Source organism: Rosa rugosa, chromosome 2 (genome assembly GCF_958449725.1).
Source record: "Rosa rugosa chromosome 2, drRosRugo1.1, whole genome shotgun sequence".
Lineage (NCBI taxonomy): Eukaryota > Viridiplantae > Streptophyta > Magnoliopsida > Rosales > Rosaceae > Rosa > Rosa rugosa.
Genome location: NC_084821.1, coordinates 20,808,851 through 20,822,710, shown reverse-complemented (window position 1 = coordinate 20,822,710; position 13,860 = coordinate 20,808,851). Strand labels below are relative to the sequence as shown.

The following is a 13,860-nucleotide window of genomic DNA, read 5'->3' as shown; positions in this document are numbered from 1 at the left end:
CAACGGTTTCCCTTAACTCTTTAAGGGCTTCTAATGAAGATCATGTCCAACATGAACCGCGATAGAATCCAAAACTTGTTATGGAAACGCGTGGGCATATCCCTTCCCAATCAAGTAGTCACTTTAGTGAGCGTTTCAACCTTATTGTAAACGCGCTTCGTAGTCTAGAGCCACTTGACTTGGGTAAATGAAGTCCATCATGAACCTCCATGTATATTCTGTATCTAGATCCCCATAGAGATACGTAGTGACCACATTCATAAGCTGCATGTTCAGTTATTAGGAAACTACCAAACTGAAAGGGTAGTGGAGTGCAGTGACATCCATTACGAGAGAATATGTCTCATCGTAGTAGATTCCAGGGCGTTTTGTGAGAAGCCTTGCGCCATAAGGCGAGATTGCCATCTCTTTTTCTCATCACGCTTTCTAACGAAGACCCATTAGTCAATAGGTTTTATGTCAGGAGGTGTTGGCATCACTGGCTCGAAAACCTTCCTCTTCGTTAGAAAATTCAACTTAACCTGGATCACATCTTTCCATTTAGGCCAAATTTCTCTACGTTGACATTCATTCATCAACGGAGTGTGGATCGATATCATCAGACTCAACAAACTCATGCACAACGAAATGTGCAACTACATCATCAATTATGATGGAGTTTCTATCCTACGTCTCATGTACACTAGTGTAATTTTCAAAGAGCTCTATATTCTCAGGAATAGGTTCTGACGTTGAGGCTTCCCCCAACGATAACCATAATCCGGAAGATACTCATGAGACGGATTTTGAGTCTTGATGATCAAAGGATTGAGTTGTGCCAAAGTATTATTCGAACCCACGGGCCTCCCACGCATCCTAGCTGGGGCCATAGCCTATAACACCAGAGTGCCACTCTCTTTGGCTTTGGCGCCATACCTACCTCCGTGTAGGGTGGCGCTACGTCCTCTCGTAGGGACGCCCTTCTTGCAGGCATATTTGCAGCAGATGTGTGATCTCGTCACTTTAACAGGGATCGAGATGAGACATAGTGGGGACAAGCCACAACAATTCATGTCGTTCCTGTTGAACATCCGTGTTCTTATCTCCCCCTAACGACGGGAAGACTGTCTCATCAAAGTGACAACCCGCAAATCTAGTGATAAGGAGATTGCCTTGCAAGGGCATTAAGTGGCGGACGATTGTTGGAGTCTCAAATCCAACGTAGTTCCTCATTCGTCTGTAAGGACCCATCATAGAGCGTTGTGGCAGCGCAATTGGCACATAAATGGCACACTCAAATATGCGTAAGTACGATACTTGTACCCAATCACTAGCTATAACACAGAGGTAGAATGAGTGGCGGTGGGTCGTAGACTAATTAACATAGCTGCATACGATATTGCATCACCCCTAGTGGATATAAGGAGATTGGTACGCATTATCAACGTCTTGACTACCATCGTAGTCATTTCTGCGAGACCATTTGGGTGTGTTCATGGGGATGTGATGTCCAACATCAGTCCCAAATAACAATCAAAAGTCTTCGATGTAAACTCTCTAGCATTGTCAAGTCCAATTGACTGAATAGGATGATCCGGGGAGTGAGCCCGTTGTCATATGATATGTGCTAGGAGTGTAGTATAAGCAGCATTTACAGGTGGACAATGGCACAATACGTGACCAGCGTGTTTGCGTGTCAACCAACATCATGAGATATTTAAACGTCCGCAGGTTGGTTGAATCAGTCCACAGAATCCCCATGGATTCTATGTAAGAACATAATGAATATTTTCAAATCCTTTGCATAGGATGGTCTCAGTCCTAATTTCCCTAAGGAAAAGGCTTTATAAACAAGTGAGAGGCTTTAGAAGCAACCAATGAGGATTGTGGTTGGGCCTGAGCGTATGAAATGCTATTTGAAGCAAAGTTGGTGATTGCAGCATCACCTAGGGTGCCATCACCATGATGGACGTCATCCATGGCGTCATGGATAGGGACTGTGCCAGCATAGACTGGTGGTGGACGGTGGCGGTGCCAGAGGCAGCGGCGGCGGTCACACTTAGTCCAGGAATCAACTTTTGATTCATGCTTCGTTTCGCTCTAGAGAAAGGATGTCCATGTGAAGTCTTTAGTAGACGGATCATCATATCATGACTAGGATGAGCTATATATCCTGTCGTGACAAAGCCAATATGTGTCTAAATCCAAGAGATCTTCTCTCATAACTTTATTAGATTTAATAGCTCGAATAGTGACATAGAGTCCACTAGAGAGACACATAAACTTCTCTAAGATGCGCCTTTGTTCGCGATTGTTAGAGGCATTGCAAAGGAACTCATTTCCGTTCTCTACATGCGTTTTCGCATGGAATCCATTGGCTATTCATAGGTGTGATTTGCCCTATGAGCGTAGAGAGTTTATATGACAGTAATCAATGTGCCATTTGGCAAGGGGAACTTGGGCTATTCCATGTCCTTGAATTAATACAGATGGCCCAGCCATCGTAGTCACAAAGTAATATGCTTAGAATCAAAATGGAGTCACAATGAAAAGAACTCGAAATTTTATTCATAAGCCAACAAAGTACATCATTGTCTCTTAACCATTAGGAGAATCTAATCCAAATGCTAGGTAATGACAAACAAAGGTAGTCGTTTGACTTCTTTCGGTAACTCCAAAATAAATATGACCAGGTGAGTAGAGAGATGTCGGTGGAGCAAAGCTCGCTTAAGTACCACTTATCTCAAAACCTTCCTAGACATCATACTCATTTTGGATGAACCTATGTGAAGAAAAACTAAACCAATGGCATTTACTACAAAGTATATGGCAATTGCCTATTACATCTCTTAGAAAAATAAAGACTTAAACAGAATTGGTGATCTATTGATCCCAGCCAAATTTGTAGTCTTCAACCCTTCACTCTAGATCATCTTCTTGATCTTCTTGTTCCACATAGTGACCTTCTCTTGCTTCACAATATGCTTTGTAGGCGGTGACAATTTCTTCACGAGCTCTACAAATGTGTGCCCAATGACCGGATACTCCACATCGAGAACATACATCTCTTTGCTCAGACTCCATTGATTGAGGCGCTTTAAAAGCGTCATTTAGATGGCTCTTAGTGTTGGTGGCACCACCAACATGGCCAGAGGCGTTGCCTCCCTCTCTCTTTCCACGTTTACCTCTTCGGTTCCGTGTTCACCTAGTTTGGAGGTTACCTTCCCAAGTAGAGCGATTATATGGACCAGAATGTCCAGAAGTATCCCTAAGATTAGGATTTCGCTCTTGGCGCCCTCTCTTAGGAGCGCGACTATAATTGGATTCCGGAATATGCTCTGTTTCCACGGATCTCGAATTATAGTTCTTCACAAGGATGTTGTCATACTTTTCAGCGACATTCATAGCTCCAATGAGCTCATGAAACCTTGTAATTCGTCCTGCAGTAACATCTATTCGATAGTTCTTAGCAACCATCAATGCAGAGACGGGGAAGGTAGAGAGAGTCTTTTCAATCAATATCGCATATGTGATCTCTTTACCACAGAATTCCATTAAGGATTTAATGCGAAGTGCTTCCGAGTTGTAGTCAAGAACTGACTTGAAATCACAAAAGCGGAGGCTATGCCATCTTACTTCTAGGTCAGGAAGCAGGGAGTCACGGACGTTGCCAAATCTTTCTTCGAGTGAGACCCACAGCCTTCTGGGGTCTTATTCATTCATACACTCGTACTGGAGCGAATCATCCATATGATGAGTCATTAGGATGTTGGCTTTCGCCTTATTTGCCTCTAAGGCTGCTCTATTTGCTTCCAAAGCTTGAGCTTGCTCAACAGTTAGCACGTCTGGGGTAGGCTCGAGAATCGTATCCAGGATTCCATCGGCCTTGAGATGCTAGCGGACATCACGAACCCACCTGTGATATCCAGAGCCAGTTGTTCCCAATGGAGCAAAATCCAATTTGTTCAGGTTACTCATCCTGAAAGAGAACAAGAAAAAGGGTTAGTTTCGGAGCGGAAAAAGCTACCACGAAAGCATATAAAATTTATGAGCGTAATCGCTTCCAAGAAACTCAATTCCAAGAGATATTGGATTAGATCGAAACAATGACGTAAGTGGTCGACCATAAATTCTCTACAAACTCTAAGTTTGGAGATCTCAACAAGCTCCAAGCTTGGAGTGAGCACGAACCCCCACAGTTCGGCTTAATTAGGTCTCCCCTATGATGAAGAAAGGGGGGTAGAAGAAGGGAGGTTGCAAGTCCCCGAGAAAAAGAAGAGAAAAACAATAAAAACTCCAAAAACGGGAACTAAAGGAACCTTTAAAACATACCTTGAAAAGTGTAGAAAATTGCCGGAAAAATCGCCAGAATTTAGTCGGAAAAAGTCACCGGAAAAATATCGTCGGAGCTGACGTGGCAGTGGGATCTGCTGCCGAAATGGCAGTGGGTCCGTGCTGACGTGGCAGTGGGGTCCGCTGCCGACGTGGCAGTGGGGTCCGCTGATGACGCGGCAGTGGGCCTCTGGGCTTGGGTTTCTGGGCTACCTTCTTTTCCTTTTTTTTTTTTTTCTTCTTTCTTCTGCCTATTTTTCTGCAAGTTGGTTCAGCGGCTTTTCAACCGGTTTTTGGAGTTCTGTTTCCGTTCTTGGATCCTGGGATCGAGACGCTGCTGGTGGTAAAATTTGGTAGCAATTGGAGGTCCGAAATGTGGTGAACCTATGCAGGGATCCCTTTTTTTTTTCTTGGCCAGTTCGGTGGTTTTCCGGCCGGTTCTGGTGGTTCCGCTGCCGTTCTGGAATCCTGGGATTGAGGGCTTCAATATATGCGGCGGTGGTGGCTAGGGTTTGAAGGCTATGAATTTAGGGTTTCAGGGTTAGGGCTTTGTGCTGATAACGTGTTTAAGGAAAACCAAAATTGGGAGAGAATTGAGTCGTGCTTTCATTGATAATAGGGCCCTCTTTATATAGAGGATTACAAGACATAGAATCAGAGTTGTACAAGGAAAAATAATCGTACAATTAATCGGATATCTATGAATATCTCCGAGAATATCTCTAATTCATAATCCTATTACAACTAGGTCAAGTAACCTAGAGTTTGGGCCAGACACATATTCTGGATTTACTTAAACAAAAACCACCGTCTCCCACTCAAAGCTCATCCTCCAACCAAACCTTGAACGAAGTCTAGTTGATTATAATTCATTGTCTATAATTGTCATTTTACAAGAGGATATATATGTAATTCATTAATTTATAAGATATAGAGGTCAAATGAGCAAATTTGGAGGTCCCAATAGAAATCTTTTTCTCTCTTTATCCGATTTCAAATATCAACTTTGTTACAGCTAGCTTCGCCGACTAGGTCAAGTAACCTAGAGTTTGGGCCAGACACATATTTTTGATTTACTTGAACAAAAACCACTGTTTCCCACTCAAAGCTCATCCTCCAACCAAACCTTAAACGAAGTCTAGTTGATTATAATTCTGTGATGCCCCGGAAATTCGTATTTATTTTCCGAGGATTTTCCGGAATTTAGATTGTGGTTATTGGACGGTTTCGTGGCTCGTGGATGGAGCGGAAGTGTTTCGGGCGAATAATTATTCGAAAAGTATGACTTTAGGGGGGTTGCTAAGGTTGACTTTTGATACGTTGGGATTCTCCGAAAACTTCCTTCACGAAAGTTGTAGAGCGCGTCGATACGAGTTCGTGGATATGTGGAACGCGGAAATCGGAATTAGTATGAGAAAGTTATGGCCATTGGAAGGAATTTCCATTTTGGTATAAATAGAAGTTTCCCGAAGGAGAAACTTACTATTTTCATAAGTTTCCTTTTCCGGAAAAACCATTTCCTTTCTCTCTCTTTTCTCTCGGCTGCTACCTTCAGAATCGAAGATATCCGGCTGACCCGACCCGGACCCGGTCGATCCGACCCGACTTTTCCGGCGACGAGACTTTCCAGATCAGTTCGTCTCCTCCGTGCGCTCCTCCCTGTGGTGTTCTCTAGCGCCGATTCTCGGTGGTGACGGCGATAGAAGGCGGTGCAGATTGGAGTTTTCGGACCCGACCGGAAATCCCTATTCCGACGTCGGCAAGGCTTCGAGTTTTCTTGGTTGAGCTCAGAGCAGCCTCGCCGATCGATCCTTGGTGTTTGTTTGGATCGATTCACGTGAAACTTCGATCAACTCAGTTGGGATTACTGTTCACGACTTGTGAGGTAGTTTTCGATCCCTTAAGCTTGTTTTCTGACTTCGAGCTAGTTATGAGAATCCACAAGCATGCTTAGATGAAGCTTTTTGATGTTGGGAGTTTTGTGAAATAATGAGTTTTGGCCGGTGGCGGTGCTCCACCGTCTGTGGTGGCGTTCTGGCGGTGTTCCGGCCACTTAAGGAACTGTTTGTGGTATTATATATGTTCTACTCGTTGATACGAGCGTTTCGATATATAATATGCAAATTTTGGAGTTCGTATGGAATTGTTATGATTTTTGCAGTTTCATACCGATCGATTTATTCGATCCGTGAGGATTTGAGCGTCCGGTCGACATGTGGTTTGGTCACATCGATCATGGACGTATTCCGGAGACTTTGGGAGGTCTCGGATGTGGTTTTGCCACGATTGGCACCACTTTGGGGATTTTAGTTCAAAACAGAGGTTTCGGACTTAAATCTTTTGTGAATCGTTACTGATTTGAGGTCATTGGTGATTAGGTGCTTCTAAAGGTGAATTGGACGAGTTGTTGGTGATAGTTTTGGTTCGGTTCTGTATAGAAGACGCAGCGGGAGTTTCGAGGTGAGTAATCTCACAAGGTTCATTTTGGAACGGAACACCTTATCGTTTTGTGAGTTATTGATTTAACTGCAAATTATATGTTTTAGTGGGTTGTGGATTTATGAAAACAATAGGCATGAATGATGCGTTTTATTGTTTTGGGTTGTGGCTTTTGGAAAACAAATGACTTGGAATTGTTGATTCGATTTGTTTTGAAAAGCGTTGAGATTTGTGTATGAAAACAATATGCATGAAATGATGCTTTTTATTGTTTTGTGGCTTTTCAGAAAACAATGATTATGGAAATGTCGATTTCGATTGTTTTGAAAAGCGTAAGATATGTGTAATGTTTTTGAGTCTTGTGCGACTGTTTTAATGATTTGCTCCAAGGGACTGTGCGGCCCGAGGAACGAAGGTCTATGACCTTGGGCAGAATATCAGGTAATCACGTCTTTGGCCGGACGAGTGGTTACGTTCAGTTAGAGCTCTAGTCTGTCTGCCATCTAGGTAATTCATGGGGTAACGGGAATTGGTTATTGATAACTCATGACATTACGTGTTTTTAGGGAATAAAGTGTGAGTTGCTTCCTTATTAACGGTTTTTAAGGGGACAAGGTGTAAGTTGTTTTCCTTATTAACGACTTGGTACGAATTGGTACGTTTTGGTACGTTATGGTACGATTGATAGAAATCAAGGTGTGAGTTGCTTTCTATGTTATTTTGATAGAATTCAAGTGTGAGTTGTTTTCTATGGTACGTTATGGTACGATTGATAGAAATCAAGGTGTGAGTTGCTTTCTATGTTATTTTAATAGAATTCAAGTGTGAGTTGTTTTGAGAATAATGTTTAAACTGAGATTGTTTGTTTTAATGTAATCTCCTGAACTAAATTTCTATGCAGGGATTACTATGATTTTATCGATTGTTTTAATGTAATCTCCTGAACTAAGTTATATGCAGGGATTATTGCTTTTTGAATCGATTGTTTTAATGTAATCTCCTGAAATAAGTTATATGCAGGGATTACTGCTTTTTGGATTGTTGTTTTGATGTGATCTCCTGAACTAAGTTTCAATGCAGGGATTATTGATTTTACTTAATTTGATTTTTTTAAGTGTGGTTGTGGTTGTGATTTGGTGTGAGTTGTTTCGAGTTACTCATACGGGCTTGCAAAAGCTTACCGGGTTTGTTGTGTGACAACCCGGTGCACCATTCCAACGGTGTAGGGGTTAATCCTGCAGGGTAGGATAATCGGGGCTGAAGCCGAGGTAGCTTGTTGGCAACAGAACAGGTAGGAAGCAAACTTGATTGGCCTTGCCAATGTTATGACTTCCGCTATGTAGTATACTCTGAGGAGCTTTTGCGTTTTATCTTGTTGTGGACAATTTAATTCGTAAGCTTATGTAATATATGACTCTGTGGGCGGGTCAATATTGACATAGTGGGTTCAGGGCATCAATATGTATGTTGTATAAAGGGAAAAAGTTTTCCAGGTATTTGGTATTGATGGCTGAACGTTCACGCATGTATAATTATGGGGTTATATATCGATTTTTAATTGTGTTAAAAATCAGGGGCGTGACAGATTGGTATCAGAGCGTAAGGTGCATATTTGGTGACAATCAATACTTCTCGAGTGATGGCCCGTCTGCAGCGGATCCCCATCCGATGCTCTTCGGTATTGATATAGTCATTGGGTATGCAGTTGGCGTTGGAATGTGAGTCTTCAGGGTAGTGTTGGCTCAGTGAGTAAGTGTAGGAGCTTAAGGTAGCTTCTAGGAGTTATAGTCTTTTGAGGAATGAGCACCTTTAGATTTAACTCGGGATTGACGTAGGGAGTGAAAATTGTATCCTCTGACGTCATGTCGTGGTTGCTTTTTTTTAGCATTGACTTGTGCTTGTGTTGAGAGTTATATAGGTGTTAACGACGTGTTGCTATGCTCTTTAGGTGATGGATTCACAAGGAGGCAGAGCTAGGGGTCGAGGTAGACCCAGAGGCAGGGGTAGAGCCCGAGGTAGGGGCAGGATTCCTCCTCCTGTTGAGGAGATGTTTGAGAATGATATTGAGGCATCGAATGTTGAGCTGCCTGTTCCACCTGTTGTGGAGGTTGTGAATGCTGCTGATCCCACTCGTTTGTCGAAGTTGGCAAAGGAGATTTCGAGGTTGGGAGGAGTTCCATTCCAGGGAGGAACGGATCACATGTTGGCAGATCAATGGATCGAGAACATGAGGACCTACTTCGAGATGGTCGTTTGTGACGACGTTGAGAAGAGGAAGATTGCCACATTTATGCTCCAAGGCGATGCACGGGTGTGGTGGAGCGGCACACAGAGGGTTATGGATGTGTCCACCATGACCTGGAATGAGTTTGTGGAACTGTTCAGGAAGAAGTACTTTCCGCCTTCAGTGAGGGAGCAGTTGGAAAGGGAATTTGTCTCGTTAGTCCAAGGGACTAAGAGTGTGAGGGATTATGAGGCTGAGTTCTCAAGGTTGTATCGCTTTGTGAGGCAAATGGATGCTGAGAGCTTAGCCATGAAGTTTCAGTGGGGACTGAATGCTTCGATCCGGCGTGATGTCGCTGTTTTGGAACTGAAGACGATGGAGCTCATTTTCGCTAAGGCTATGGCCATTGAGCAGGAAAACCTGATTTTTCAGGAGCAGGAGTCAGCTGAGAGGGACTCCCAAAGGAAGGGAAAGGCAACTGCTGAGGGCAGTGAAGGGACAGATGCTCAGGGTGGGTTCTGGAAGAGACGCAGGACTCATCAGCAGGCGCCAGCTAGGGAAGCGGCTGCACCTGCTAGGGCTGTACCTGCTAGGGCTGCACCTGTTAGGGAAGCGGCTGCACCTGTTGGGCAAGAAGCACCTCTGAGATGTTACAACTGTAAGGAGGTTGGCCATACTGCTAGGGTTTGTACGAAACCGAAGAACTTGGCATGTTTTACTTGTGGCCGGACAGGGCATTTCTCAAGGGATTGTACCCAGCAGCAGGGTAGGAGACAGGGAAATTAGCGGGGACAGTAGCCTTTGGATGCTAATTTTAGCAAAGTGTAGGGAATGGAGGTGTCTTATCGGCCTTAAGACTTTTCTTGCTAAGGCGAAGTGTGATAGTGGAGAACCTAATTCCTTTGTGTGCTGTGACAGGCTTTGCCTGATGTCTATAGTTAGACTTTTGTGTGTGGCTTCCTTTTGTAAAGTACTGTTTTATGTGGTAGGTTGCATGATGCATTTTTCATTTTTGTAATAGAGAAGTCTTTTACAACTTTGTTTGTATGTGCAATACTATGTGACAATTGATGAGTCGTTTGGCTGAGGCTGAATCTCATTTTGTTGTGTTTGGAGATGGTTGGAATGCTTATTGTGATTTCGCAAATAGTTGACTATGGCAAGACCTAGAGTTTATCGATTGATTTGAAATGAAATGTCATTTTAAATTTAGCAATGAGAGTGTTGCAATAGATGATATATCGATGCAGATATTGTGAGGACAGGACTTTGGACTCTTAGGTGGTTGTGCATAGTGCTGTAGTTGTGCAGAATTGTTGTTGCATTGGTTTGTGATTGAAACAGGTGAGATGTTTGGATTATCTCCAAGTGGGATGGTATGGTGCATTTGAATTGCGATATTAGGTAAGGTACCTATATCGATTGTTGAGCGAGATGCATGTTGTACCTTGGGGTGTGGAGAGTCGATGTTTAGGTCAGCTTTATCTCCAAGATGTTATGTGGTGCGGCATATTTTATTTTGTTTATGCCGATGATGAAGTTTACGATGAGTCCAGTGTGGTTGATCGTAGTGTTGTTGAAACAAAAGATGTGGAGATCATGGTTAGTGTTTGGATTGTTTTTGTATGGACGGTTTCGTGAACTTTGATCGGGGATAATTGACTAGTTCAATACCCTATGGAGGCTTGGAATGAGTTATTCGTACTTGTTGGTTTTGTACGTTTAAATTTCGGGACGAAATTTCTTTAAGGGGGGTGGAATGTGATGCCCCGGAAATTCGTATTTATTTTCCAAGGATTTTCCGGAATTTAGATTGTGGTTATTGGACGGTTTCGTGGCTCGTGGATGGAGCGGAAGTGTTTCGGGCGAATAATTATTCGAAAAGTATGACTTTAGGGGGGTTGCTAAGGTTGACTTTTGATACGTTGGGATTCTCCGAAAACTTCCTTCACGAAAGTTGTAGAGCGCGTCGATACGAGTTCGTGGATATGTGGAACGCGGAAATCGGAATTAGTATGAGAAAGTTATGGCCATTGGAAGGAATTTCCATTTTGGTATAAATAGAAGTTTCCCGAAGGAGAAACTTACTATTTTCATAAGTTTCCTTTTCCGGAAAAACCATTTCCTTTCTCTCTCTTTTCTCTCGGCTGCTACCTTCAGAATCGAAGATATCCGGCTGACCCGACCCGGACCCGGTCGATCCGACCCGACTTTTCCGGCGACGAGACTTTCCAGATCAGTTCGTCTCCTCCGTGCGCTCCTCCCTGTGGTGTTCTCTAGCGCCGATTCTCGGTGGTGACGGCGATAGAAGGCGGTGCAGATTGGAGTTTTCGGACCCGACCGGAAATCCCTATTCCGACGTCGGCAAGGCTTCGAGTTTTCTTGGTTGAGCTCAGAGCAGCCTCGCCGATCGATCCTTGGTGTTTGTTTGGATCGATTCACGTGAAACTTCGATCAACTCAGTTGGGATTACTGTTCACGACTTGTGAGGTAGTTTTCGATCCCTTAAGCTTGTTTTCTGACTTCGAGCTAGTTATGAGAATCCACAAGCATGCTTAGATGAAGCTTTTTGATGTTGGGAGTTTTGTGAAATAATGAGTTTTGGCCGGTGGCGGTGCTCCACCGTCTGTGGTGGCGTTCTGGCGGTGTTCCGGCCACTTAAGGAACTGTTTGTGGTATTATATATGTTCTACTCGTTGATACGAGCGTTTCGATATATAATATGCAAATTTTGGAGTTCGTATGGAATTGTTATGATTTTTGCAGTTTCATACCGATCGATTTATTCGATCCGTGAGGATTTGAGCGTCCGGTCGACATGTGGTTTGGTCACATCGATCATGGACGTATTCCGGAGACTTTGGGAGGTCTCGGATGTGGTTTTGCCACGATTGGCACCACTTTGGGGATTTTAGTTCAAAACAGAGGTTTCGGACTTAAATCTTTTGTGAATCGTTACTGATTTGAGGTCATTGGTGATTAGGTGCTTCTAAAGGTGAATTGGACGAGTTGTTGGTGATAGTTTTGGTTCGGTTCTGTATAGAAGACGCAGCGGGAGTTTCGAGGTGAGTAATCTCACAAGGTTCATTTTGGAACGGAACACCTTATCGTTTTGTGAGTTATTGATTTAACTGCAAATTATATGTTTTAGTGGGTTGTGGATTTATGAAAACAATAGGCATGAATGATGCGTTTTATTGTTTTGGGTTGTGGCTTTTGGAAAACAAATGACTTGGAATTGTTGATTCGATTTGTTTTGAAAAGCGTTGAGATTTGTGTATGAAAACAATATGCATGAAATGATGCTTTTTATTGTTTTGTGGCTTTTCAGAAAACAATGATTATGGAAATGTCGATTTCGATTGTTTTGAAAAGCGTAAGATATGTGTAATGTTTTTGAGTCTTGTGCGACTGTTTTAATGATTTGCTCCAAGGGACTGTGCGGCCCGAGGAACGAAGGTCTATGACCTTGGGCAGAATATCAGGTAATCACGTCTTTGGCCGGACGAGTGGTTACGTTCAGTTAGAGCTCTAGTCTGTCTGCCATCTAGGTAATTCATGGGGTAACGGGAATTGGTTATTGATAACTCATGACATTACGTGTTTTTAGGGAATAAAGTGTGAGTTGCTTCCTTATTAACGGTTTTTAAGGGGACAAGCTAGGTGTAAGTTGTTTTCCTTATTAACGACTTGGTACGAATTGGTACGTTTTGGTACGTTATGGTACGATTGATAGAAATCAAGGTGTGAGTTGCTTTCTATGTTATTTTGATAGAATTCAAGTGTGAGTTGTTTTCTATGGTACGTTATGGTACGATTGATAGAAATCAAGGTGTGAGTTGCTTTCTATGTTATTTTAATAGAATTCAAGTGTGAGTTGTTTTGAGAATAATGTTTAAACTGAGATTGTTTGTTTTAATGTAATCTCCTGAACTAAATTTCTATGCAGGGATTACTATGATTTTATCGATTGTTTTAATGTAATCTCCTGAACTAAGTTATATGCAGGGATTATTGCTTTTTGAATCGATTGTTTTAATGTAATCTCCTGAACTAAGTTATATGCAGGGATTACTGCTTTTTGGATTGTTGTTTTGATGTGATCTCCTGAACTAAGTTTCAATGCAGGGATTATTGATTTTACTTAATTTGATTTTTTTAAGTGTGGTTGTGGTTGTGATTTGGTGTGAGTTGTTTCGAGTTACTCATACGGGCTTGCAAAAGCTTACCGGGTTTGTTGTGTGACAACCCGGTGCACCATTCCAACGGTGTAGGGGTTAATCCTGCAGGGTAGGATAATCGGGGCTGAAGCTGAGGTAGCTTGTTGGCAACAGAACAGGTAGGAAGCAAACTTGATTGGTCTTGCCAATGTTATGACTTCCGCTATGTAGTATACTCTGAGGAGCTTTTGCGTTTTATCTTGTTGTGGACAATTTAATTCGTAAGCTTATGTAATATATGACTCTGTGGGCGGGTCAATATTGACATAGTGGGTTCAGGGCATCAATATGTATGTTGTATAAAGGGAAAAAGTTTTCCATGTATTTGGTATTGATGGCTGAACGTTCACGCATGTATAATTATGGGGTTATATATCGATTTTTAATTGTGTTAAAAATCAGGGGCGTGACAAATTCATTGTCTATAATTGTCATTTTACAAGAGGATATATATGTAATTCATTAATTTATAAGATATAGATGTCAAATGAGCAAATTTGGAGGTCCTAATAGAAATCCTTTTCTCTCTTTATCCGATTTCAAATATCAACTCTGTTACAGCTAGCTTCGCCGACTAGGTCAAGTAACCTAGAGTTTGGGCCAGACACATATTCTGGATTTACTTGAACAAAAATCACCGTCTCCCACTCAAAGCTCATCCTCCAA

General features: G+C 42.5%; 1 protein-coding gene across 1 annotated transcript; it reads left to right on the top strand.

The window, feature by feature from the left end:
* The first annotated feature begins 8,797 nt into the window (after positions 1 to 8,797).
* On the top strand, positions 8,798 to 9,916 carry LOC133730530 (uncharacterized). Its single transcript, XM_062158104.1, has 2 exons — positions 8,798 to 9,658; positions 9,893 to 9,916. The coding sequence occupies exons 1-2, from the start codon at positions 8,798 to 8,800 to the stop codon at positions 9,914 to 9,916; spliced, it is 885 nt and encodes a 294-aa protein (XP_062014088.1).
* The last annotated feature ends 3,944 nt before the right edge of the window (positions 9,917 to 13,860 follow it).